The sequence below is a fragment of the Tachypleus tridentatus genome, chromosome 10 (genome assembly GCF_004210375.1).
Source record: "Tachypleus tridentatus isolate NWPU-2018 chromosome 10, ASM421037v1, whole genome shotgun sequence".
In the NCBI taxonomy this organism is placed as follows: Eukaryota; Metazoa; Arthropoda; class Merostomata; order Xiphosura; family Limulidae; genus Tachypleus; species Tachypleus tridentatus.
This window is the reverse complement of record NC_134834.1, coordinates 73,626,906-73,653,798: the sequence shown is the minus strand read 5'-3', so window position 1 is coordinate 73,653,798 and position 26,893 is coordinate 73,626,906. Positions and strand designations below refer to the sequence as shown.

At 30.3% G+C, this 26,893-nt stretch overlaps 1 protein-coding gene and 1 pseudogene across 2 annotated transcripts; both read right to left on the bottom strand.

Moving 5' to 3' along the window:
• Nucleotides 1-2,268: 2,268 nt before the first annotated feature.
• Nucleotides 2,269-26,342, bottom strand: Mettl14 (methyltransferase like 14). Of its 2 annotated transcripts, none has more exons than XM_076462119.1 (10): nucleotides 26,133-26,342; nucleotides 22,836-22,918; nucleotides 21,420-21,507; nucleotides 16,030-16,098; nucleotides 12,355-12,442; nucleotides 10,939-11,029; nucleotides 10,211-10,349; nucleotides 9,904-9,996; nucleotides 5,917-6,033; nucleotides 2,269-3,489 (listed from the first exon to the last, which is right to left on the bottom strand). In XM_076462119.1, exons 1-10 carry the CDS (start codon nucleotides 26,187-26,189, stop codon nucleotides 3,004-3,006), a joined length of 1,311 nt encoding a protein of 436 aa, XP_076318234.1. In that variant the 5' UTR covers nucleotides 26,190-26,342; the 3' UTR covers nucleotides 2,269-3,003. The 2 variants fall into 2 exon arrangements, with proteins under 2 accessions (XP_076318234.1, XP_076318235.1); XM_076462120.1 differs by lacking the exon at nucleotides 2,269-3,489 and adding an exon at nucleotides 3,518-3,825.
• LOC143231174 (U2 spliceosomal RNA) lies at nucleotides 11,096-11,260 on the bottom strand (annotated as a pseudogene).
• Nucleotides 26,343-26,893: the final 551 nt, after the last annotated feature.

The following is a 26,893-nucleotide window of genomic DNA, read 5'->3' as shown; positions in this document are numbered from 1 at the left end:
ATGACAATAAACCAAGAATACCCTGAGGATAGGTCTAAAAGTCCAGATAGACCCAAAGAACAACAAAAGCTAACCTGACCTTAAAAAGCAATAAGTAGTTGGATTTAAAGATAAAAGTTCAGCTGAGAATATTCCACGTCCCAGTTGAGTTAAATGGTTCATCATTTAAACAAATCAATCCAAGAACTTGTGAATACATTGATAGAAAGCCTTGCAATAAGTTAATTCATACTGATTTTACAGGCTCGGCATGACCAGGTAGTTAAGGCATGCGACCGTAATCTGAGGTTCACGGGTTCGAATCCCCGTTGCATGAAACATGCTCGTCCTTTCATCCGTGGGAGCGTTATAATGTGACAGTCAACCACATTATTCGTTGGTAAAATAGTAGTCCAAGAGTTGACGGTGGGTGGTAATGACTAGTTGCCTTCCCTCTAGTCTTACACTGTTAAATTAGGAACGGCTAGCGCAAATAGCCCTGGAGTAGCTTTGTGCGAAATTCAAAACAAAAACAAATGCAAGGCAGTTGTGTTTGTTAAAAATGTCTAATAAAAATTAATAATTATACACCTGTTTTGAAATACCTTTCTCATTTTTAATATTGCTACTTTTTGTAATAAAAAATTGAGATTTGATATTAAAAGAACATACATGATAGAGGTTTATATTCTATTTATAATCACACAGAACCGTTTTTATGAAAATTTGTAAAACACATTTTAAAGGTTTCTCCTAAAAATAATGTGAAAAAAAAAAACATGGAAGTCGGAAACAGACTATATTCAAATTTATAATGTTAAACCAGCAGGTCCAGCATCACAGTTTTATCTTTATTAAATGTAAAATTAAAAAGTCTTAGAGAATTAACTCGTGAACAAACTAATGATAGATATATGGCTCATTTATGACTAGCTCTGTATTTAAAATTCTGCAACCGTGAATTCTATTTGTTTGATAATAAGCGCAAATGGCTATTTATGCTCCAACCACAGTGGGTTCAAAACTCGAATTTTAGTGTTATAGGCCCCTAGATTTACCACCAAGCTATTTGGAAAATGGGGCTACACCAAACATGAAAATCTATACTTTATTTCACAAACCACATTTTTATTGAAAAAAAAAAGTGGAGTCAAAACTGAAATACATTTTAATTGAATAATTATTTTCTCTCAGGTTTATTAGACAAAATGTAATTAGCATTTTACTATTTAGTCAATTATTTTTTGCCTGAAGTGAAAACGAAATCAGAATTAAACTAAGAGATATTGATATAAAGGTTGGAAAGATATTTCTTGTATAATATTTTTATTACACTTATAATTAATCCCTGTCAACTAATTGTATTTCATTTTATAGTATGGATTGTTTTCTGTACGTATTCAACATCATTGGCTGATATACAGCCTACATACTTCTTTTTGCATGTTGATCGTGATTTCGTTCTCACATCTGCCAAACAAACAATCGTTGCATATTGTAAAACAATATGAATTTGGATTAATTACCTTCCTCAAACTTTGTTCATTTCGTTCTTTAAAGTCTAGTGTCCAATTCAGCTTTTTTGGTTTGTTAATCTTTCCAAACAAGAAGTTTGAAGAGTTAAACATCCACTGATTCTACTTTCTTCAGGCTCCTACTGGAACAAAATTTTGCCTTTGATCTCTTGCAGCCAACATGCTTGTTTTGGGGTATTTTTATTCTAAATGTCATCAGAGAATTATCACATTACTCTCGAGAATAGTATTACTGTATTTTAAGGATTATGCTGATGTGGCACTAATTGGTTGGGTAACAGAAATTCACATTTTAAGCTATCACCTTACGACTGTGTTCCAATGCAGAAATTTGCTTAGACTCCACATCAATCCAAGTTCATGGATTGCTTCTGTTTCTAAAACTGAAAGGTTCCTTTTGATTCTATACTTGGTCCACAACAGATTATGAGAGGATGTCTCAGTACAACTTAAAAGTTAAAACTATATTCCTCCAAAATAATTACAATAAAATAATTAATGAGTTTTGAAAGCTAAATACTTGGAAAGCAAATGTATAAATCATGAGTGACAAATGTAGTCTGTAATCATGTTTTAATTGTGCTGGTATTCTCATGTCTGCTGGGAGTTATATGTATCTAAGGAGAATTATTCTTATTATCCACCTAAACTGTTAACATAGGTAGGATTGGTATTGTTCATTTATTTAGTGATTTTATGTTATGAAGTTTGGCTTGTAGCCCTAAGATCCAATAGACTGCATGTTAGGCCAAGGTTGATTATAAACCAATGTACTTCTATACAGTATACAAAATATCTGAAACATACACAACAAAACTCTTCTATAAAATCTGCTTTGTAAAACGTTGTTCAAAAAACAAGACTTTACATGTTTATATCAACTATTCTTTTTGCTAAATTATAGATAAAAATTTTACTGAATTTAAACTGTTGTCTAGGTTATAGTATTGTTAAATGGAAAAACAGGTGCTGACCATATTCGGAGATGTACACAAAACATAAAATGGTCCCTCATCATTTTTCAGTTAAACAAGTTCTTGTTTCTCTTGTTCTAACCATCATGATGGAATAATAAAAATGTAAGAAAGGGGCAGTTAAAAACAGACAAACAAGGGAACTGTGAGCTAACAAATTAAAAACCATTCATTTTTTCTCCCAGTAACATTTTTCTCACATGTTAATAAACATTTTTAGCATTGGATAAATACTGATGTTTTGAAAAATAATCTTAACAAAGGAATCCAATAATTCTTGTAAATGGTCAGTGTTTACATCAAATGCTTTCTACTTTCACAAATTATGAAATCAACAGATATACATTACACTAACATTATGATGAAACTTTTTTTCACATAGATACAAAAGAAAAAGTTGATAAAAGCAAATGCATAAAAAATTACACCAGAATTGGTTGTTTACATAATAAAAAACAGAAATAATGTTGGTATTCTGTGAATGAGATTTTTATGAATATTAACCATAAAATTTACTATCTGCCACGTCCTCGTCCTCGACTCCCAAACACTTTGCCCCTTCCTCCTGACCCTCCCCTGGATTGAGAACCACCCCTTACAGAACCACCTCTTGCTGAAGATCCTGTACCTCCCACTCCTTTTCCTTTGGGAGGTGGGGATTTAGGTCGGAGTGCTTCAATTCTATCAGTGCATCCAGTAAGAAATTCATTTGGTCCTTTGTTGAAGTATGCATTGTAAGTTTCACTATTGAAATTACTATTTGTGAGTTCAGGCCCAATGGTCAACCAACCAGGACGAATCGTTGTGTCTCGACCAAATATGTGAAGTCTGCGACGTCCAAGACAAAAATGTTCAATAATATGAAATATTTCTTCAGGTTTATCAAGGCTACCATATTCAGTTTCTTCAGATATTATTAGGTCAATATCTACATTGGCATGAATAAAGTCACCATCAGTGCTTCTTCGAACAGTGCCCTTGATACCCATCAAGCAATGTTCCTAAAAAGTAGTTAACAAAGAAATCAATCAGAACTTGACCAATTTTTATTCAAAAAATGTAGAAATACAGAGGTTTAGTACATTATATTAAAACAATTTTAAAGCCTTTCCATGTTGTTCCAGTCAGTGTTGCCTCATCCAGTCATGCTCTTTCTGATGATTGTGCACCTTGATAACAATCCTACACAACAGTTTCCACTGTAAGGTTGTCATGTCCAAAATGCATCAATCCTCTTTTCTCGCTTTTCATGACATATACAGTGTATGAAAATGATAATTTTCCAATACATATTTCAACACAGTTCCTGCATCTGATAACCTGACTTGTATGACTTCCTATGGAACAACATGTATACCAATTTCATTCTTCAATTGCTTAATCTTTATCAATTTGAGGGATGTCAAGTTTATGGACATCATCAATGTAAAACTGTTCTACATCCACTCAATAAGACAGTTGAGGAATTTCAAACCTCAAGACATCATTTAATTTAACCTGTTTATGTAACCCTAATATAAAAGCATTTTGTAATGATGAAACCTCCTTTAATGTGAAAACCTGTATTAAACAACATTTAACTAACATTTGTCATACAAAATTACTAAATAAACACTTAAGTATTCATAGTAAAGAACAGTTACAATATTTTTGAAATTTATGATTTTTTAAAATTAAACTTCACATTTGATGTGCAAAGTCAATTTCCTGAAAAACAAGTATTCATTTGTTCTTTTGAAGCTGCCAACTAATGTGGTCTAAATACCAACATTTAACAAATCTACATACTTATTTATCCTTCATAATACAAACACCACCCCTTTTGCTTATTTAACACTTTAATTCTGTAATTCATCTAATCACTGTTACATTCTTGCCCAAGGAATGTAAGCAACATTCTTCAAAAGTTGGATCAATCTTTATATTTTCTAATTACTTATCTATTTCTTAATATTTTATTTCAGATAACTTGTTGTTGGGTCTATATTTTGTTGTTGATAAAACATTACTTTGGTTTCATTAGATGCCCCCATCTACAAGTAAGTCTATTTCTATTTTTATCAACTAATAAATATGCCTGATAAGTTAACATGTGATAAAAACTATTGTTCAAATGTGTATAAAATGGGTTAAAACTCAACATGCTAAATATTAACACATTTGTTTAATGACTCAGGGATCAATAACAATTATTTAAAATATCAATAAATATCACAAAAAATTATAGCTGAAACAAATGTTAACAAAAAATTACAGTTGAAACAAATGTTGACAAAAAATTACAGTTGAAACAAATGTTAACAAAAAATTACAGTTGAAACAAATGTTAACAAAAAATTACAGTTGAAACAAATGTTAGCAAAAAATTATCCCACACAGTTAATGACAGAAGTTTCATAGTAAGAAGTGAAAAAACTGTTATAATAAGGTACACCTATTATACTGCCCCAAAACATTACTCATATAGAACTTCCAATTCAAGCTGATTTGATAGGTATCTGTGTACATGTGAGAATTTATTTAAAGAATCTGTAAGTTTTAAGTTAGGCATCTGGTCAACAGGAGCACACAGTCAGTTTCTAATAACTGTAGACCACCAGAAAACTGATTACCCCAGCATCTTGAAATATAACTTATCAGAAGTAACTAATAATATCAACATATCTTTATGGCCAGCCAAGTTAGATTCTCTATAGAACTAGCTTATAAGCTACAAATTATCTTAATAAAACAAATTTTCTAGCTTAATTGCTGACATTTGATTATTTGCAAGTGTAGTTGGTAATTTCTCATCTTGTAAGGACTTAACCTTAGTTAAAAGTTATCATAATTTGTGTTAGTTCCCAGAAAACTTGAACTATTAGTAGTTTATATATTAAAAGTTCACCCAAGCAAACTGACTATGTCATGATGACATTATAGGATTTACCTAGTTATCTTTATCCAGTCACAGACATGTTATAAATTATTCTACTTGTCTTGATCCACTTTGAGTACTGTTATAAATTAATATAGTTACACTGATCCTATTATTGTCCCACGTCTATAATTTACTGATTAAGCCACAACCCATCATAAACTATATTCCTAAGTCTGTTCCTGTCACAGTCTTATTTTAAGCTATTTTCCTCTGACCTACTCAATTATAGTGTCATTTTAAATTATTCTATCATACACTGATCCAGTCACAGTTCCACTATAAGGTATTCAACTCACAATAATTCACTAACAACATTCCTATCAATTCATCCTTTGTTCATCAGTTTGATACTTCAATGCATGTTAAATGGAACTTAATTTGAAATATTTTAAAATGTCTGGAGTAACTGACTAAAGTGATTGCATGCTACTACAATATAGAAGCATTTCCTAAGAAAATCAACTACTTATTAATTTCACCAGAATAGTATAAAATCTAATCTTTCTACCTTTGTTCTCTGAAATATTGCTCTGGGTTCAAGATTCTTTGAATGACTTGGGTTTTTAATATTCGTTTTAATCCAACAAATGTCTTCACATCTTCTAAACCCCCATCGTCGTAAACACTGAAAACAAAAAACATTAAATCAAACAACTATACATAAAAGGTAATGATCATCACTTCCAACAACCATTAGCAGGAAACCCTATACTGTTAGTAAATAATTTTGTAACCAACTGTTTTGGTTATTACAAACATACCAATCATTTGATAAAATTTTTATTGTGAGGTTCATTACATTTACTGTTTTTATAATTTCTTGTTAAAGAATCTGTAAAATATTCAGGTTAATCATTCTAGAAGAGAACTTAAATTATTTTTTTTTACTGGAACAGATCATTTTTATAATTAACTTTTCTAAGCATCATACCTCTTGTGGTACGAGTTATAATTAAAAAACATTTTTTAAAAAATTTTTTGTACATCAAATTTTAATTTTTTTGTCCTTTGCTAGTTAATTACATCCTGAAATGAAAAGTTTTTCACTATTTTGATATGAATTTAATACCAGGATGAAAAGAACTTAAAAATGCATAATTTTCAAATTTTCAAGACTAATTCCAGATCTCAATTAATAACAGTTTCCATGATGTGTACATATGTAATCTATTTGTTTCTTTTTGAAATTAACATACACTGTTTCATGTCATTTCCAAAACATTACTAATGCCTTCTAATATAAAACTAATGGGCTAAAAAGAAATACTGTGATCTCAGATAGGAATAATGTCACAACACTAAAACCAATTAAAACTCTGTAGTTTGAATTGTTGCACTTCAAGCTCCTCCAATGAGACATTGGTACGTGACAGGTGTGTTGAGAAATAATTCAAAGTTTTCATATTTGATCAGTGAATCAAAGTGTCTGCTGTCACACCACAGGCTGAAAAAGCAGTCCTGATTCACGATCTTCAGAAATACCTTATAGTTTCTACACACTGAAATACCACTCAGATCTTTCTCAAATTTTGATACATACATGCTTCTTCAAAATGTACTACAAGCACTACTTTTGTCCATTTCTTTTTTCCACCAATATCAGAAATACTTTACAGTTCTTTCTTCTTTTGGTATAATAGAATTAGGATGATGACTTTTGTAGCAACCTCATGTCCTTTCAAATCTTTGTTGTAACATGGAAATTTTCTCTTCCACGGCATTTCATACAATCTGGTGGCAGAGATTGTTAAATGAATTAAAAGAATGATTTTTTTCAGACATGTTATTAGAGAACCTTCAGGAGTCATGATTTTAATTCATCAGATTATCAAAATTATACCGTGTATTAGAATGAATGGACTCTTCTTTCCAGGTAGTTTGGCAAATATCTTTTTCTACTACATTTTGTTGTTGTTGTAATGTTTTGAAAGCTTCTGCTGACAGATTGTTTCCATATCTATTCTGTACCTGAATAACACGGGTAAGAACTACTGATGGTCATTCTTACTCATATCAGTACTACCTTATACACAGACCCAAAGTTTACTACTAATCTAATACTCTACATTCTCACCATCACAGCATTCCATTCTCAGACACACCATGTACACATGTGGTTATAATTTTAGTGAAAAGAAAAGAATAGAAACTACACAAAAGTCATACATAAATAACCTCCAAATGAACAGAGATCATGTAGAAATTACATATACTTCTTTCCACTCTGATTCCAGCATTTTACATCAAGTTTTAGAACCATATGAATATTTTGCACTAAGAATCTGAATATATAAATCTATACACTTTCCATTGTACCTATATATACATATAAATTAAGTTTCATACCCATTAAGGCAAAACTAATATATGTGTGAGATTTTATATATATAATTGCCCATACTATTATTTATCACACTATTGAGAACTATTACTTTTATTATTGAAATTAATATTTTTCTAACATAATAATAACATGCCATATTTCTTCCCTAACTCTCTTAATAGGGGTTCAGTCAATTTAACCTACCATGTGACCTCTTTGTACTTGTTTAGTATTTTTTATATTTAATACTTATAACTTTCAATACAGTATAGATATATTCATAAAAGTATGCAGTCTTTCAGTTAATATTTCACATACAAAGAATCACAGTTTTCAGTGAAGTATTTTTAATAAAATAAAATAGAAATTTCTCCGTGAATATATGATTTTTGAATAGCTCGTACACAAAATAATTTTCGTGTTAAAGTTAAAAATACTTTTCCTTTTCTCGAAAATCTCACATTTCCTCTGTGTAATCCCTAAAACTCCTAAATGCATTTCACGCATTTTTTCAATAAAACTTTATAGTTTATCTGTTATTTTTTCTACCCTATCTCAAAACAGAATCAGTTAATTTGACTGACCTCATACCCACTAAAAAAATAATCAAAATAAATCTAAATTACCTTTGTTTTTTCTTTCTAAAGTCACTTCAAACTAACATAAAACAACATTTGTTTCTCTTAAGTAGTTTTAAGTTAGTAACAGTATACGTCTAGTTACAATTAAATGTTATTTTATTATCCTTTGAATGGTGGCTATCCACACCATAATAAGTTGTAAATCACTCATGTGCACCTCATGTTTTGTTATCAAATTACATTACTTATATGCTGCTTGTGTGTGTGTGCTTCACAAAACATTATTATTAATTTTACCTAATTTAATCTTAACCTAAAAAGTTCCTATTTTAATGTTTTAGTTACATTCATAATAATAAATTAAAAAAAAAACATAAACAACAAGATATAAAGTCCTTACCCAATCTTGTTTTCTCTTTTGCTGTTGTTGACACTTAACACTACCTTTTTATATACTAATGGTAGTTATGCTTTAAATTATATTTATGTACCAAATAATATAGACAAATAACATGCAAAAAGGAGTTCAATTTCCTCTAACTCTCCAAATTATTCTGGCTTTCTAAGTATGCAACAAGAGCCATTACAAATTCACTCAAACTAGATGCTAAGTTTCTCACTGGAATGTTGCTTGTACTATGAGTGAAACTAATGCTTATCTGTTCAGAATACAATATTGTACAATGATACATCATTCGATAAAAGAAAACCTTGACTTTCTACCAGTTATAAGTAATGTCCAATTAAACATAAGAGAAAACCATTAACAAATCTTGAAAAAAAGTTGCAACAGGTGGGCGTGACAGGTGGGGCCTGCTTTTTGATTTAATAGCTCTGTAACCAAACAAAATTAAAGAATATAAAAATCATGGTTTGTCTGACAAATGATAATTTTATATTTTTATATAGTAATTTACATATAATTCCACACTTTTTAGGGGTGGTGAATAAAGTGGGGAAGATGACCTACTAAGAGAAAATGTGTCACATGTGTCACACAAGGGGTAAGTCAGGATTTTCCTAAATATTGCCTTGTAGAATTAAGAACGTAAAACTTGTATACTACTAAAATATGGATTATTAGCTTAGATTTTATGCTATTCTAATTGTTGTAAAATAAACAAAAATTACTTTAATAAAACTTTGAATGTAAAACACTAAAACCTTGTGTCATGTACAATTAGGGATTCCAGTGGCAAAAGGATTAAAAACATCTAAGTCTCCAAATTCTTCATTTCAACTACAGCTGAGCCTTGCTAACAACTGTACTCATTGATAAGATTTTAAACAAAGATGTTACTAAAGTTCTTACCTAATCTTTTCTTTTTTACTGTTGATGACACTTAACTCTACTTCACGTAGAATAAGAAATATAATTTTAAAAGTATAAATATTATAACTGCTATCAAACATCATCTAAATACTGTCTAGTTATTTTTCAAGAGAAATGGACCATTTATTTAAAATGTATAAGGGTGTTCAAAATTTTATTACTTCCTCTAAATAAAAAAATTAACAATATACTCATAGCTATGCACATATACCTAGCACACCTCAAGATCCATTCCAGAGGGATAAAAGGTACTCATACCTGTCTTCCTAAGTCTAGACCATCTGAAGACCCACACCACAAGAAGATGAATGAACGAGGTGCTGCTACTTCTTCTATTTCAAGTTTTATGATCTATGGACAAGGAACATGATTATGTATAAAACCTGAAGATTGTTGAATTTCTTTTCATGATAAAATTACTTTTTTCAAATAAAAATTTACACACACAGTAATTTTATAATTATTTTTAAAACCTTTTACAGTTTTGAACATGAAAGAAAAAAATAATATGTTTTATAATTATGGCCAAATCAAGTTGAATCATAATAAACAGTAGCATCCATACCTCATCCCAGGTCCAGAACTTTGAATTAGAAACACCTTGAGATCTCTGGTATTCCTCAAGAGGGGGTTCAACAAGTATAACATCAAACTTACAGTTAAGTTCCCGCAGCTCAAATGTTTCCATGTCACACTTCAAGTACCTAAACATGATAATAAGTGTACACATTTAACCAAAGAAATGGTGTACGATTTACAACAATCCTTTAAAACCAAAACCAATACAAAAGTTATTTTACTGAAATCTACTTAGTATAGAGGACTTACAGGAAAAGGTAAAAATGATTCCTGCATTTCTAAACTAAAACTAAAGAAATGTCCTCATTTTTGTTCTTTTTTTTCTTTACAGACACAACTATACAGTTTGTCTAAGTTACTTCACATGGGCTGAAGCATGAGAATTTTTTAAATCAATATCATATTCCACAATCTAAAATATACAACCTAAAAACTTAAACTTTCTACAGTGGTAAAACATGACCTATTATTTAACACCGATTATCATATTTACCATAGTAAAACAAAACAAAGTTAGTTATTTTTAATTAAACTTTATATTTGCTTACTTAGTACTTTCATTCAAATTCTGTAAAATTACTATCTGTCTTAAATAAAAAGAATAACTCACCGTAACTCTGAAGTCCTATTTATATAATGGATTAAGACAAACATTTATATAAAACATTCATGCTGTGATTCCTAACATAACCATAAAAGTAACTGTAAACTCACATTGGTGGTGTTGCTGTTTTACTAATCAAATTATCCTTCAAATGTATCAGTTCTTTTAATTTTGGATATTCTTCAAACCTATCTGCAAGACCTGTGAAAAGGAACAAAGAACATACAATAATCACAAATAGATTTTCATGTAAATAACCACAATAAACTAACGGAAACAGAGCAAGTTCTTGAAAGACTGTCTCAAACTAATTTGTAAAGCAAGTTCCACACTCTCTGATATCTTACAAAAATAGGTTTAAGATCATGGTCAGATATTAGACTGATAAGAACAGAAACTACACTTTGATCTTAACCAAAAGCAAGCAGCAAATTAAAAAAAGGTTTAATAATCCTACTGATTGAAAATAACAATACTGGTTACATTCACAGTAATTCTTCACAAACATTATATTTTCAAGCAACTGAATAGTACATCTTTTAGTATATTTTTCCCTTTTTTTCACTGGAAACTGACTTTTAATAATTCCAAATTATTCCCAAAATATCTACCTAAACTTGAAATCTTTCACAACAAACTCTACTGTGTGTAGTAAGTAAATGTTCTGTATTAAGAATAACACAAGAAATAAAAGACATAACAACAAACTAACAAATATATATACATATAACATAAAGCAATCACAATCCATACTTAATACCTATAAAAAGATATACTTACAAATATTTATTTGTGTCCTTAAATACAAGTAAAAATTTCATGACATCCTTTTCTAAACTCAGTCACAGAAAAAGAGATATTACAAACAACATCACTAAAGTATAGGTTTGCATATACTGACACACACACACCAACCGGTAGAGGTGTATAATTATTTTGTACATTTTGGTTCACATCCCAGTATTTTTTTTAACAGACAGATTTCAGGGTTCCCACAATTTCAACAAAATAATCAAGAATAATTCCAAATTTTTCAGAATATTTTATGGAATTTCAAAAATTTGTTCACAATTTTTCTTAGAATTTATGTTTCAATAACATTTTATATTATATTTAAAACTATAAAACATTCACCATGAATAATATAAGTGACTTGTCACACAGCTAAGACTTGATGAAATGCTTTTTTTCCATAACTAAAGTGTAAGTCTATAGGCAGAGACAGATGTATAAACAGGTTAAAACCGTCAATACCATTAAATTTTATATCTATAAATATAGGACAAATGTATCAACAGGAAACACCATCAATATAGTTGAATTAACAGGTACAAGAATCAGCACCAATGAAATGTTGGGGTATAATTGGAAACATGTATATATCAACAGAAATGACAACTAACAACACTAAAGGTTGAGTTTTTAAATAAACAAAAACAAGTCATATGTACATAAAATAATGACAATGCATGTCTACATTTTTCTGAAAAAATGAAGATGAACTGTGGAAAATTGTAAACACTTACCAACATCTCTAATAAAGTTTTGTGGTCGCTGACCAGTGTCGACAAAATGTTGGCAGTAATCATTATGAGGATTAGCACTTTGTGTTCCCTGCAAGATATGCATATATATTAACATTTTGTGTTCCCTGCAAGATATGCATATATATTAACATTTTGTGTTCCCTGCAAGATATGCATATATATTAACATTTTGTGTTCCCTGCAAGACATGCATATATATTAACATTTTGTGTTCCCTGCAAGACATGCATATATATTAACATTTTGTGTTCCCTGCAAGACATGCATATATATTAACATTTTGTGTTCCCTGCAAGATATACACATATATTAACATTTTGTGTTCCCTGCAAGATATACATATATTAACATTTTGTGTTCCTGCAAGATATACACACATATTAACATTTTGTTCCCTGCAAGACATGCATATATATTAACATTTTGTGTTCCCTGCAAGATATACACACATATTAACACTTTTCTTTCCCTACAAGATATGCTTATTAGCACTTTATGTACCCTGCAAGATATGCATATATATTAACATTTTGTGTTCCCTGCAAGATATACACACATATTAACACTTTTCTTTCCCTACAAGATATGCTTATTAGCACTTTATGTACCCTGCAAGATATGCATATATATTAGCACTTTGTGTTCCCTGCAAGATATGCATATATATTAACATTTTGTGTTCCCTGCAAGACATGCATATATATTAACATTTTGTGTTCCCTGCAAGATATACACACATATTAACATTTTGTGTTCCCTGCAAGACATGCATATATATTAACATTTTGTGTTCCCTGCAAGATATACACATATATTAACATTTTGTGTTCCCTGCAAGATATACACATATATTAACATTTTGTGTTCCCTGCAAGATATACACACATATTAACATTTTGTGTTCCCTGCAAGACATGCATATATATTAACATTTTGTGTTCCCTGCAAGATATACACACATATTAACACTTTTCTTTCCCTACAAGATATGCTTATTAGCACTTTATGTACCCTGCAAGATATGCATATATATTAGCACTTCATGTTCCCTGCAAGATATGCATATATATTAGCACTTTATGTTCCCTGTAACATATGCATATATATTAGCACTTTATGTTCCCTGCAAGATATACACATATATTAACACTTTTTATTCCCTACAAGATATGCTTATTAGCACTTTATGTTCCCTGCAAGATATACACATATATTAACACCTTTTATTCCTTATATATATTTGTACATATATCTTATTTTTATTGGAAGAGATTATGGATGTGGTTTATTCAAAGTCAATTCTTGTGTTGTCTTGCCCTTTTACATGATTTTATCATAGGTTACAAACATGTTTTATATGACAATTTTCATCTCTATAAAACAAAAATTGTACTATTTGGAAGAGTTTCAGCTAAGTGGCATGGAGATTGGGGGAATACTTTGGGGATTTTAATAAGTTTCATCTATTTAGAAAAGTCTTGTCATCATGTTTCAAACGGCTATTTCATATCTTCATCCGGTTTGTGAAGGATGGTCACTGAAGGATTAAAATAGTGGAGCAAAAATACTGAAAAGAGAGACAGTTAAAAGTTGAAGGAAAAGAGAACATAATTTGTTATGCAAGTAAAATGGAGGATATGGTTTCAACTTTAAGAGTTTTCACAAAGATATTACTTATAATTTGGAAAATAGCAGATCTTGTTATCTGTTCATAAATAGTGTTATCCAACTGAAAAAATAAGAGATTCGATGCAGAAGTTAACAAGTTTTGTGAAAGTTTAATTATGAATCAGTAGTGTCTTTTACCTATTTTCTTTTTTTAAAGTATAGTCCTGAGAACCACAAAACAAAGTCCATCAAAGAATCTTAAATGTTGTTTTACAGATAATCTACTATTTCTGCCAACATATCCATTATCTATTGCTAAGCCTTTCTACATAAACAAAGAAATATCTGCTTCTCAAGAAGGGTTTTTTTCAGAAACTAACTTAGATTATCAGGTTTGTTAAAAGTTTTACCCTGTATACGATTTATTTTCATAAATTCTACATCATATCACTAGACCTCATCTTCAACCTGGTTCAAAAATAAAACAAAGAAACTTCACCACCACCATTCCAAAAAGTCACTCTTTCCTTATCTGATAAAGAATCTTAATAGTTACAACAACAAACTGTTGCTGCTTTAAATTCATCATAGAGCTTAAAATTTAACATTCAATTAAAAAAAAAGGTAACAGTCTCTGGAAAGGTTGTAAGTTCCCATTTATCAGAAATAACTCCACTGTTTCATTAAACAAAGCCAACAGTCAAAATAATTCCATGACAAAATTGATGAATGTTTGTAAACTTAAAGAAATAACATCATATAAAACCATCAGATTGGCAGGAATTATGTTTCTACTACCAAATCATAAGCTAAACAATAAAGAAAACCTTACATTATTCACATAATCCTTTCAACACTTAACAGTATTTAATTAGCTGAGATTAATAAACAATTTATACTCCTATTCCTGTAATAGCATATATATATATATATATATATATATAAATAAAAAACAGCACCAAGGTTTCATCAAGAAATTTTGGTAATCTATCCCTTTGACCCCTATCTAAGGTAATTTGATTGATTCTGTAACAACCTGAATAAGACATTCTTCGTTTATAAATAAAAGTATCAAATTATTATAGTAAATTGGTTTGTTTTTAGAAACTTTGATACTTCAACTGAGAAATTTCATCATGCTTCTTAAAAAAAAAATGTTCAATTCAGCAACTGGGACAACCAATATACAGAAGTAAACAAATAAAAGGGAGGGGTGCTTTGACAAAAACCTTCAGCACTTCTACAGCACAAAACTCTTTTCTAAACTATTTAAATTGTCCTTCACTTCAATAAAGGATTTCACATTTCTCAGCTCTCTCTTTTACACAACCAGTCTGTGTTCTATTATTCAATTCCTTCCGACCATTCTACGCCAACCTAATGAACGCTTTCACTAGCAGTTTAAAATATCTTTAAACTGCTTGCAGGTGGATGGAGCTTATTAAACCATAAACAAAAATCACACAATCCTTAGGTTATCTACCAAAATGTACAGTACTATAAAAAAAATTCATATGTAAAAATATTTGTATTTTTAAGGCATATTTTATAATACAATATTTTATTGAATTTATTTATTTGTTACAAAAAAATACATTTAAAAATTGTCACAAAACATCTAAGATTAAAATAATGTATGTAAAATAATAATGAATAACAGTTAAACACTTATAAATTTTCCATTTAACTTCAATCTATTCAGTGTACAAAAGAACTTAGTGTCAAAATTCAGAAAATCTTTCTGAAAGAACTAATGTTTTCTAATAATGTGAAGAGTAAAAATTGTGAATTATTTTCTATTCCAGTTATTTAGTGTAAATAAATACAGCTTGTAAATCTCCTGCTATTGTAAAAAAGTTTTATACACATACACACATTACACAAAGTTGATAATGGATGAGTTTAGGTGAAATTAAATTTTAATCTCAGATAAACTCATGAAAAAAAATCACATGTAGCATACTTGAAAAAAATATTCTGCTGTCAAGTAAAATAAAAGGAAATAAACATAAGAATATTTGGAAATAAACTATATTAAATCTTTACCTTCAAAAATGTACTGGAACCTGTATAAACTTCTTCCTCTGTAAAATCAAGATTTCTTTCCGATTCCTCCTGAAACACAAAAATAGTGACATGTAAAGATGTATACCTTGGACACAGTTAAGACTAACCACTTTTCTATTTAGCTTACTACTAGATTTCTCTTAAGCCTTTAATCAAATGACCTTCTTCTGCACACACACACACACACATGCTATAACCAAATGGGACCTCTACATCTAATCATTACCATCACATATGCCAATTTACTGGATTAAGTTACTAAAAACTGTTCAATTCTGAGACAAGGACGAGTTTTCAATAAAAGTATTTTAAATAAAAAAATTAAAAATTTTAATTTTAATTTCTTTTTCTAAAACAAATCATCATTGCAAAGTGGAACTTTTTTTTTATGAGAATTATTAAACCATTCACATTATAACATAATAAGTAAAACAAAATGGTAATTAACATTGCATTACTGACAATAAATAACTGTAAATGTTGTTGACATTTCTTTGATCAACAACTATTATATGATGACTTGTATTATATCAAGATTTAATAATCAAGCTAAAACAAATGTATTATATTTGTGGTGCTAAGAAATCACAAAAGATGAAATATTAGGTAAATCTTGAAAAAAAGAAACCTGATATACCAAGCGTGCTTCTGAGAGGTTAATTTTCAGGATATATGTTAGGTACTCAAGGTACACTGATGTTTAACAGATTAATCTAAAATAAGTGCAGAAAGCAGGTAAGGGACTACTTACTATACAAAGAATAACCCAAAATAGGACATAAAGAGAAAAAAGAGAGAGAAAAACTGAGTGAAAAATAAAAAATACTTTTTATTTACAATACTGTGTGTTGTTAAAACTAATTTACTGGACAGCTTCTACTCTGTATAACTATTGTCTGGCTGTTGAGTACATAAGGGAATAAGAGCTTGATACCAGAGAAATGCACTGAAGGCTAAAGAGCCCAAAAACAAGAAAGAAGCAAGAAACCATCCCACTTTTGTAATCAAACTGAAACCTGTGTGTGGTATTCCATAACCCTTAAACATACTTCAAACACCATTCTATATACAATTCTAATCATCCCAAGAACAAGTTACCTTCCTAGAAGTCTATATAGATACACATACATTATCTTGAAACTTAAGAACCAAGTTTGCACAATGCAACTTTTATCTGGGTAAAAGGATTAATATATGTTTATGACATTGTGTCATCTGATCAAAACAGGTGCAATTAACTACAGAGAAGCTCAAATAAACCTTAAAAATATATACAAACACACATGAATAAAGATATATTTCATTCCAATTAATGGAATTGCAAAATTAGCACATACATGAGCTAAGAGATATATATTTGTTTTTCATAAATTCCTACAAGGTTACTGATAACGCTGGGATATGCAAGTTCTGATGTCCCAAGGTTGCGACTAATAAAAGATGTACATTTTCTTTAATAAAAGACCTAGTTCTTTTATTATTATGACTAATAAAAGATATACATTTTCTTTAATAAAAGACCTAGTTCTTTTCCCAACACTTGTAGCAAGTAGTAGTTATTCAATAATATTTATAACTCCATACCAAAGTGTATGTTATACTTTCAAGTTAAAATAAAATAACACCTTAGATTACATTCACTTAGAACTTTCAGTTGTGGGTAAAGTAATTATGCTTTAGCCACTCAAGAAAATCTTAATCTACATCAACAAATGATAAACAATAAAACTGTTTAATTGTACACAGTACAATAAACAGAAATGAATGAACTAAACCTGTGATATTTTGCAACACTGGTATAGTAAAACAAGCTGAATAATTAAAAACATAATTGGTGTTTCTTCTATAATCTGTAAGTATTTACTTTACATTGTTCTTATATAAACTTCAAGTCTCTAATGGTGTTTTCTATATAATGCTGTGTCTGCTGATAACTTGTCATGATCTTGAAAACTGTAAATTCATGTTTCTAATAATATTTCAATGAACTGTGCATGCTTTATTTTCAGAATCAGTAACCATTTACAATTAAAGAGCAAATAAGCACCTAGAATTGTTTTGTTCATATGATACTCTATCATCACAATGCTTTAACACTTCCCTCACCAGTCAAGGAGAGTTTTTATACCACAATTTGTCAAATATTAAAGTTTAATCTGAAAACATCCAAACATTTAGACATATCTTTTTTAGACAATCTTTTGTTTGCTAACCGATACACATCTGAGCAAAATACACCATTCTTAAGTTTCCACACTAGCTAGCACTAAGGTCTACCACCCACTGATAGTAAGTTCAATATATATTAATAAAGCCACATTCTCAGCATAATTAATTAACCAAATGTCAACCTTTTATACTTGTGCTATCACTTTTTTATGTTTAGCTTTCACCTGCAACATAGTAGGGAAGGTCAAGGCATTAAGACAGTTAAGAGTAGAATGAGCAGACAGCAACTCTTTGAAAGCTGCTCAGCTTACTGCACAATATCTACATAGGTGGTTTTAAATGGTTCCTGAATACCTCATATGGAGAGTCCCATGCTTCTTAAACTTGACTGTTAAGCTTGTGATACACTGACAGATTTCAGTCACTGTACCACTTCAAATCACTTTTTTGCAGCCTCAATGCTAAAAGTGTGGGAAATGCCTTGCTTTTAGCCAATAAAAATACCAAAAACTTTCAGTTAAAAAAACTGGATTAGGTAGTTTTTTTTACACAAAGTCCTCCACTGGCTCAAGAATGGTCTGTTAAACTGATATATTTGTTCACTTCATACTTTAGATAAATATCTGTTTTAAAAAACAAATCATCCCACCACTTTTATCACAACCTTATACACAGAAATTATTTACCTTTTTTTTAACCTCAACTTGCATTGTAACTGCACAATTTCAACTTTGTGTATATTTCAAGTGAGTGTTCAAAATCACAATTAAAATCCTATGTGTGAAAATCACAACTCAATAGGAAGTAGTTTAACACATACATAAAAATAGAAGTGTTCATTAATATTTATGGAAAATCTTCACTGTGGGGATTCAAAAAACATAAATTGTTGTTGTCAAACATTTGTTAATTGTACTTTATCAGTAATAGACAAACATATCAGAAAGTTCATTACGGGTAGTTTATTTAGTCAGCTACTAACAAAATCCATAAATATGATTCTAACATTTTTCTCTTCTGAATAACAAAACTAAACAAAGTTCTTCACAAATAGGTTTAATGAGTGAATTGAGTATCAATGTTCATAAATTATTTTAACTGATATTTTTATACTTTAATTTGTAAGTCTACTTACTTTAAATTGGTACTCTTATATAATAAAACTTTAAGTCTCTATTGATGTCTTCTAAGTAACACTCTCACTGCTAACATTGGTTTGGTTTGTTTTGAATTTTGTGCAGAGCTACACGAGAGCTATCTGCACTAACTGTCCCTAATTTAGCAGTGTAACACAAGAGGAAAGGCAGCTAGTCATCACCACCCACTGCCAACTCTTGGGATACTTTTGCCAATGAATAGTGGGATTGACCGTCACATTATAATGCCCACCTGGCTGAAAGGGCAAGCATGTTTGTTTCGACTGGTATTCAAACCCGCGACCCTAGGATTACGAGTCAAACGCCTTAACACACTTGGCCATGCTGGGCCAACACCTTTAGAAGAGCCAACAGGTTTCACTCAGGTTCGTAACATTGTTATCCCCAGCTATGTAGTACCATGTATTTAAAGACTGATGACTGAGATTGAGAGCATGCTGTCTAAATATAATTTCTATTTTTTTTTCTGCATAGTGGGATTGATCATCATATTATAACACTCCCATGGCTAAAAGGGCAAGAATGTTTGGTGTGATGGGGATTTGAACCTGCAATCCTTGGATTACGAGTCGAGTGCCTTAACCACCTGGCCGTGGTGTGTCCAGCTGCTAACATACCTGAATAATGATACTAGTAATATAAGAATGTGTATTCAAGTGAACCAAGTTCAAAGTAATCATGCTGGCAAAGATTTAGGCCTGTATACTAATCAAAGCTTTGCCATCATGAGGAATAGTGTGAAAATTAGTTTATCAAAAAAATGAAAATATTTTGCTTGTGGCAACCTGGTAAGCAAGTACCGAAAAGGTAGTTAGATGAGCAACACTAACTTGTTTGAAAAATGATAATTTCATATTTACCACCATGCTGTAGCTCTGTTATCTTAGAAGTTATAATTTAAGTTTTGACTTTGAGTTGAGTACTTTTGCTCATAAACGTGAGTTTTAAAGGCTTATTAAAACTCTTACCTTCAAGGAAAATTAAAGTTCAACACACAGTGAAGGGTGATAAAAGTAAAGTGTTGACCACATAATAATCTTTAAACATATGCTTACTATAACAAGAATGTAAAAAAAAGACTGTTCCTACATGTTAAAATAACTATAAGAGAGTTATGGTTATCAGAAACATGATTTAAGATGGCTTAAAATAACTATAAGAAAGTTATGGTTATCAGAAACATGATTTAAGATGGCTAACTTAGTACACACCCATCCTCCTAGCTTGTTTATGTTTATATAATTTAGAACCACATGCCAAAATACTCAGATACTGAATCAAGACTTTCTTTTGGATGTTTACAGCCTTTAGTGATTTTTGTCCATTTCCTAAAGATGATGGTCTTATGACGTGACAAGGACTTAAATAAAAGTTTCATTTAATGGATTCTTGCTGCTTGGGCATACCATTTCATCCTTCCTTCAGTTTTAATAGAATGAGCTTTAAGATACTCTTGTAAACAATTTGACAAATTAAAAAAAAAATTACCAAATACTTTTAGTCATGTCATAGTTTTAATAATTTAGAAACACTAATAAAAAATTCCTTACATAAAACATCCAAAACAATTTAAATTATACTCTGTAACACTAATCACTTACATAAAAGTTGAAAATTAAATGTTACAATTAAAAGTTTTTAATGTCACTTACAATTATCACACAAGTCTTTCAACAATAATCTATAAAACAAATATTTTGTTCATTCAAGCTCATTACAGATTTACTATTTAGGTTTGACTGAAAAAGGTTACAACACAACTGTCAACTTCTGTAAAGTTCAAATTCTTAATAATGATGTCTACTTTCAAAATAAATGAAATCAAACACTTCAATGTCACAAAACATTTCTATAAGATAATTAAAAAGGACTTATTATTGATGACGAGAAACCACTTGAAATAAAAATGTATCTCAGAATGCCTGGTATGGGTATTAACACTTTTATTGATAAGCAAAGAACAATGTTTCAAACTTCCTAGGTGATGTTCAGGTTAACAAAGATTGTTAACCTGCTGTTCTGAGATACATAAAAAGCACTTACTTCATAATCAACTTCATCATCAGTTTTCTGTTTCTTTCCTGAATCGGTTTCTTTTTCTTGTTCTTCACATTCTTTACTTGCAAAGGAACTAAAATAAAAAATCTGGTGGACAAAATGTTCTAACTCCTACAACAAACAACACATAGAATACATTGAAAAATATCAAACAACATTCTGTAAAACAGAGCAATTTAGTTATGTCTAATATAAAACATTCTTAAACATGTTTTTACTTACATAAATAAATATTTTCTTAATGATAAGCATTAGTAACTAAATACATACAAATAAAAATGTATTGTTTCAAGTATTTATCACATAAGAATTTTATCTATAAATTTTAAACTTAAATTACAAGACAATCAGAAAACTTGTAAAACAGTTATAACAGGCTTCAAACTATATTATAGATATTTTAACAGGCCCCCTCACAAGGCAGCATTTGTATTGAAGAAACACACAAAAACTAACCAATTTTTGTTTTGTTTTTTTAATTTTAACTAAAATTGTTTGGACATTTTCCTGGCTAAAAAAAAGGCATCTCTCACACTTTTTTAGCACTGAGGCTGCAAAAAGTGATTTGGAGTGGTAAGGTGACAAAAATCTGTCAGCTCATTAGCACAAGCATGAAATTCTCCAAACAACACACATCAGTATGTTAGAACTGTTTTGAACCATCTTGGCAGATATTGTTCAGCAAACCTAGTACAATATTATGCCTTCTAAGTGTTCCTTTTTCCTCATCTTACTGTTGACCATCAGGATACTTTGACCTTCCATTCTGAATATTAACACTAACTTATATGGAGACTTGAGGATGCTGTATTTCATTTTACAATGTGTATCAATTAACAAACAAAAAATTTTCTCAAAAAGATAAATCCAAAACTATCCTCCTTGGGAGTTTCTGGATTAAACTTACTTTTAGTATTCAATAAATTGTACCATATAGACACCCCTTGGTTTCTGAGGAGCATGTTAAAATTATACTACAAAATGATCAATGGTTTTTCACAATATATAAACCAGAAGACATTAGAAACACTATATCCTTCCTACTTACCTGAGAATGCAAGATGACAGAAAGCAAATCAGGCCAGTGAGGATACTTTTTCCTCTCCAGACTTCTGTTCTTGGCAAACTGTTACATTAACACTTTCAAATACTAAACTGCAAATCCATGTCTCATAATTGATTTAAATCCTTTGTTATCATTATGCACTTACAAAAAATAAAAATGAGTATATAACATGGCCTAATACGAAATTATTTTATGGCATTATCACAATCACAAAGTCAAATAGAACCTACTGTTATTTTATTGTATGACCAACTTAAAAGACATGCACATAAACAGCTGTTATAATGAAACACATTTTTTTCACTCCAAACTTTATTTTGAAATAAATACCTTACTTTAGTTGTTTATCATTCTGAAAACTTCTATCCTCTTGATTTCCAAGTACAACACTGAGATTGTCCACACTTCCTGCCCCAAGCTTGAATAAACAAATACAAAAAAGGTTTCATTATAAATTCAATAATATATCTTTACATAGAATACTGTAACATAATTATACATTATTCCATTTGATGTGCATCAAGAATGTCTTTTCATGCAAAACAGTAAAAAAAAACTGTGAAGTGGTATTACTTTATGTTCACAAAAAAACATAAATTTGAAAAAAAGAGCACACCAGTTTCAACTGGTATAGTTCTAAAGGCAGTACAAAAACAGCTGTAAAGCCAACATTAAACAATCTCATTATAAAACTGATACAGTGTGAAGGTCTAGGTTTCAAAATAGTCAATATGTTTCACACAGTTTTTCACGTGTAGAAAGACTGATGAATGTTAAGAAAACTCACCGACTAAAACATACTTAGTGTTATTAATTCAAATTGCTTTCTTTAATGTCTCAATCCAAGCTATATGTATACAAAGGACAAACATCTGGGTGTCTGTCTGTTGTGTAACTACTCCTAGGTCTCTGGGCCAATCTCAACCAAACTTTGCGGGATGATACTTTGAAACAAGTGGCACATTAAATGGGGTGCAGTGGGAGGTTCCAACCTCGTCCACTCCCCACTATTGCTGTTATTAAGCATTTATTATATCTGATGTAAGTCAATGTTACTCACATTCACAGATGGTCTCACACACACAAAAAACTTAAATTTTCTATAATGCAACATACACAAGGTTTGTGTGTTTGGGGGTGATGCACACAAACATTATATATCCAAACATGTGTTTTAGCACTCTGAAAGGAGGAATGCATTGGAAAAAATGGCTGCCACTATTGCAATAATACATAAAATCAGTTAAAACTGCTACTCCAACAGTCACCATAAGGTTGATATGAAGAGCCATTTGAGTTATACCCACTTCCTGTTTTGTGACCTATGACTTTTCAACTTTGTCCCATAAGACACTTGTATGCCTGATTATCATGTTTAATTAATCATGTGAAACACTGTAGAAGGATATCAAGGACTGGGTGTTGAAAGTGGATAATAGAAAGCATCCCTATCTCTTCCTGCAAAGTCGCCCTGATCGTTGCAGTGTATATCATGTTTTTAGGTACATACATACTAAGTTATTAAAACTTATAAAAAACTTTTGATAAGTTAATAATAAGTAATACTGTAATAATATTTGATGTTATAAAATGTTCTTTAAGTTCATAACATGGAAAAAGGACTGGTACCTCAATTTGTAGAAAAGAAATGAAATCCTCGATTTGATTCATAAAGTTTGTCATTTTATACATATAAATTCTGTTCTGGGTAATATTGATATAAAAAAAGGTGACAATTTTTTCTCTTAACCCTTAAACTGAGATCATCATCAACTGATGTAGCTACCTAAAACATTCCCACTGTTTAAGGGTTAAAAAATGCACAACTTTTTCATCAAGTTAAACCTCACATCCAATCTGTACACTAATGGTAACTTAATTTTTAAAGTAATTAAAACTCAATAATTAAATGTTAGGAATCATTTTTTCTACTGTATAATATGGCCATGCTAAGTTTGTTTGTTTATTGAATTAGAAACAGTTTGATTTCAAAAAACTTGAATAATATTTTAGTGCTTCAAACATAACTTCATTACAGAGAGGCCTTGTTATAATTACATATACTATACCACCAAAAGTCTAATACTAACAGTGATTGTTAAAATATAATGTGGAAAAAAACTAAAGTTTCTTTAAATACAACTACATGAGTTTACAGTCATACCATATTAATGTGATAACTCTCATTACAACATGAATATTAACCATATTTTACTGTTTCTAAGTGATAAGCTTAGCTAATTAAATGACAGTTTGGGATCAGGGATGCACTAAAAGTTAATTCAAGGGCAAAAATAAATTATCTATTAAAACCATAAAATTAGAAAGAAGGGAGATCATTTTCACAATTGATGACTAGGTTAACCAAATGCTGAAGTTAAAATAGTGAGGTTAGGGAAACTGCCCACATTGTTGATGTTGACCCAAGTGACTCACAATCATATGGTGCTGAAAATAGCCAAATTGGTCAATGCAAATAAAACAAGTTAAAAAGGAATTTCCATAAATTTGCCTACAACAAAGTTGAAATGGTACAGAACTATGAAACTGAATCTTCTGGCACACTAACTAGATCAAACTGAATGTAAAAATCAGATACTATTATAATAGCCTTCAACCACCCAGTATGCTTGAAAACTAAATCCTATAATTTATTTTACAGTCTGGTAACCTATATTTTTATTTTGATTATAACTGAAAAGGCACATTAAAATATTGTTTGATTTTTTTTAATTTCACACAAAGCTACTTCAGGGCTATCTGTGCTAGCTGCCCCTAATTTAGTAGTGTAAGACTAGAAGGAAGGCAGCTAGTCATCACCACCCACTGCTCTTGGGCTACTCTTTTATCAATGAATAGGGGGACTGGCCATCACATTATGATGCCCCCATGGCCAAAAGGGTAAACATGTTTGGTGTGACGTGGATTTGAACCTGCAACCCTCAAATTACGAGTCAAATGCCTTAACCTACCTGGCCATGATGATTAAAATATATTAATAAGACTGTTCTCAAAGAGAAAATTGTCATTATTTTCTACTGTTAAATTTCCTTATTAACTTTTTTCCTCTTTCATTTTCTCTTGTGGTAATATAACCATTAATACAACTTTAGTTATGTCGATTATTTACAAGAAACATCAGGACACTTATTTTAGAAAAAAGTCAGTGACATGGGTGTACCAGCTTTAAAAAAATAATAATTTAATTCAGTAAACTTATTTGAAACATTTAAGGATATAGAACTGTAGCAGAACATTCGTTTGAAGCCATTATAACTTACTAAGTCTTGGGAAACAGTAGCTTAAAATCTGAATTTAAAATTAGATTGAGGAACGGGTATCCAAAGACTACGGTTACACGATGAGGAGCAAAATTAATCATTCGTACAAACTAACCCTGATTATTACTACACTGGTACTGCTGTAGTATCATATCTCTTTACAGCGTTATTGTCTTGTTTACCAAGGTATTATGAATAGCATATTTATACACTGATCACACTTCATTTATATACTAGTAAAGAGTTAGTAATTAAGAGTAGCAGTTTGACTAGGAATAATAATAAAAACTCTTTAGTCTCTTACTTCTATTATAGTGTAACTTATAATGTTACTTTGTTAAATTAGGATACCTGTTGTGCTAATAGAAGCCTCCTTTTCTGAGACCTCTCTTTAAGCACCTTTAACATTTTTGTTAAACAACCAAATCTGTATCGTAAATATGTATATATATATAAAGAGAGTATATTACAATAACTACAATATATCACCCTACAACACCATGCCCTATATTAACTTTCAGCAAGTTGTTTAACAAACACCAACTTCGAGGACGATTTCTAGTGCCCTCTATAATAATATGGTAAAACTTCAGACATTACATTTGTTTTAAGCACTATGCCACAATATTATCGTAACATTGTTTTCTTGGAGGGTCTTTTAAATTTTCGTTAAAATAAATCAAAATCAACTCAACACAATCAACAGCAAATTAATTTCTTTCTTATTTATCATTTCTACAAGCTTAAACACTTGGGAATTTGTAGGCCAAATTTATAGATGTCACAAAAATACAACGGTAGCCAAGTGAATCAACTAATGGCTTCATTCTTGACAATCCTGTGCAAGAAATCTCTATAGTCTACATCAGGGGTGTGCAACATTTTTCGTCGGTGGGCCATATAACCAACTTCATCAATCAAGCGGGGCCACTTAAAAAACAAGCTTATTCGTGTACATGCACAATAAATTAAAAAAAATTCTCAAAATGCAAGCAATAATATTTTATATTTTTGCATGAGTGATCATTTTAGTGCGACACTTGAAATTTAGAGTCCTTGCAGAGCTTGTCAATATCAGCTTTGACAGAAGTGGTTGCCACTCTTAACTGACT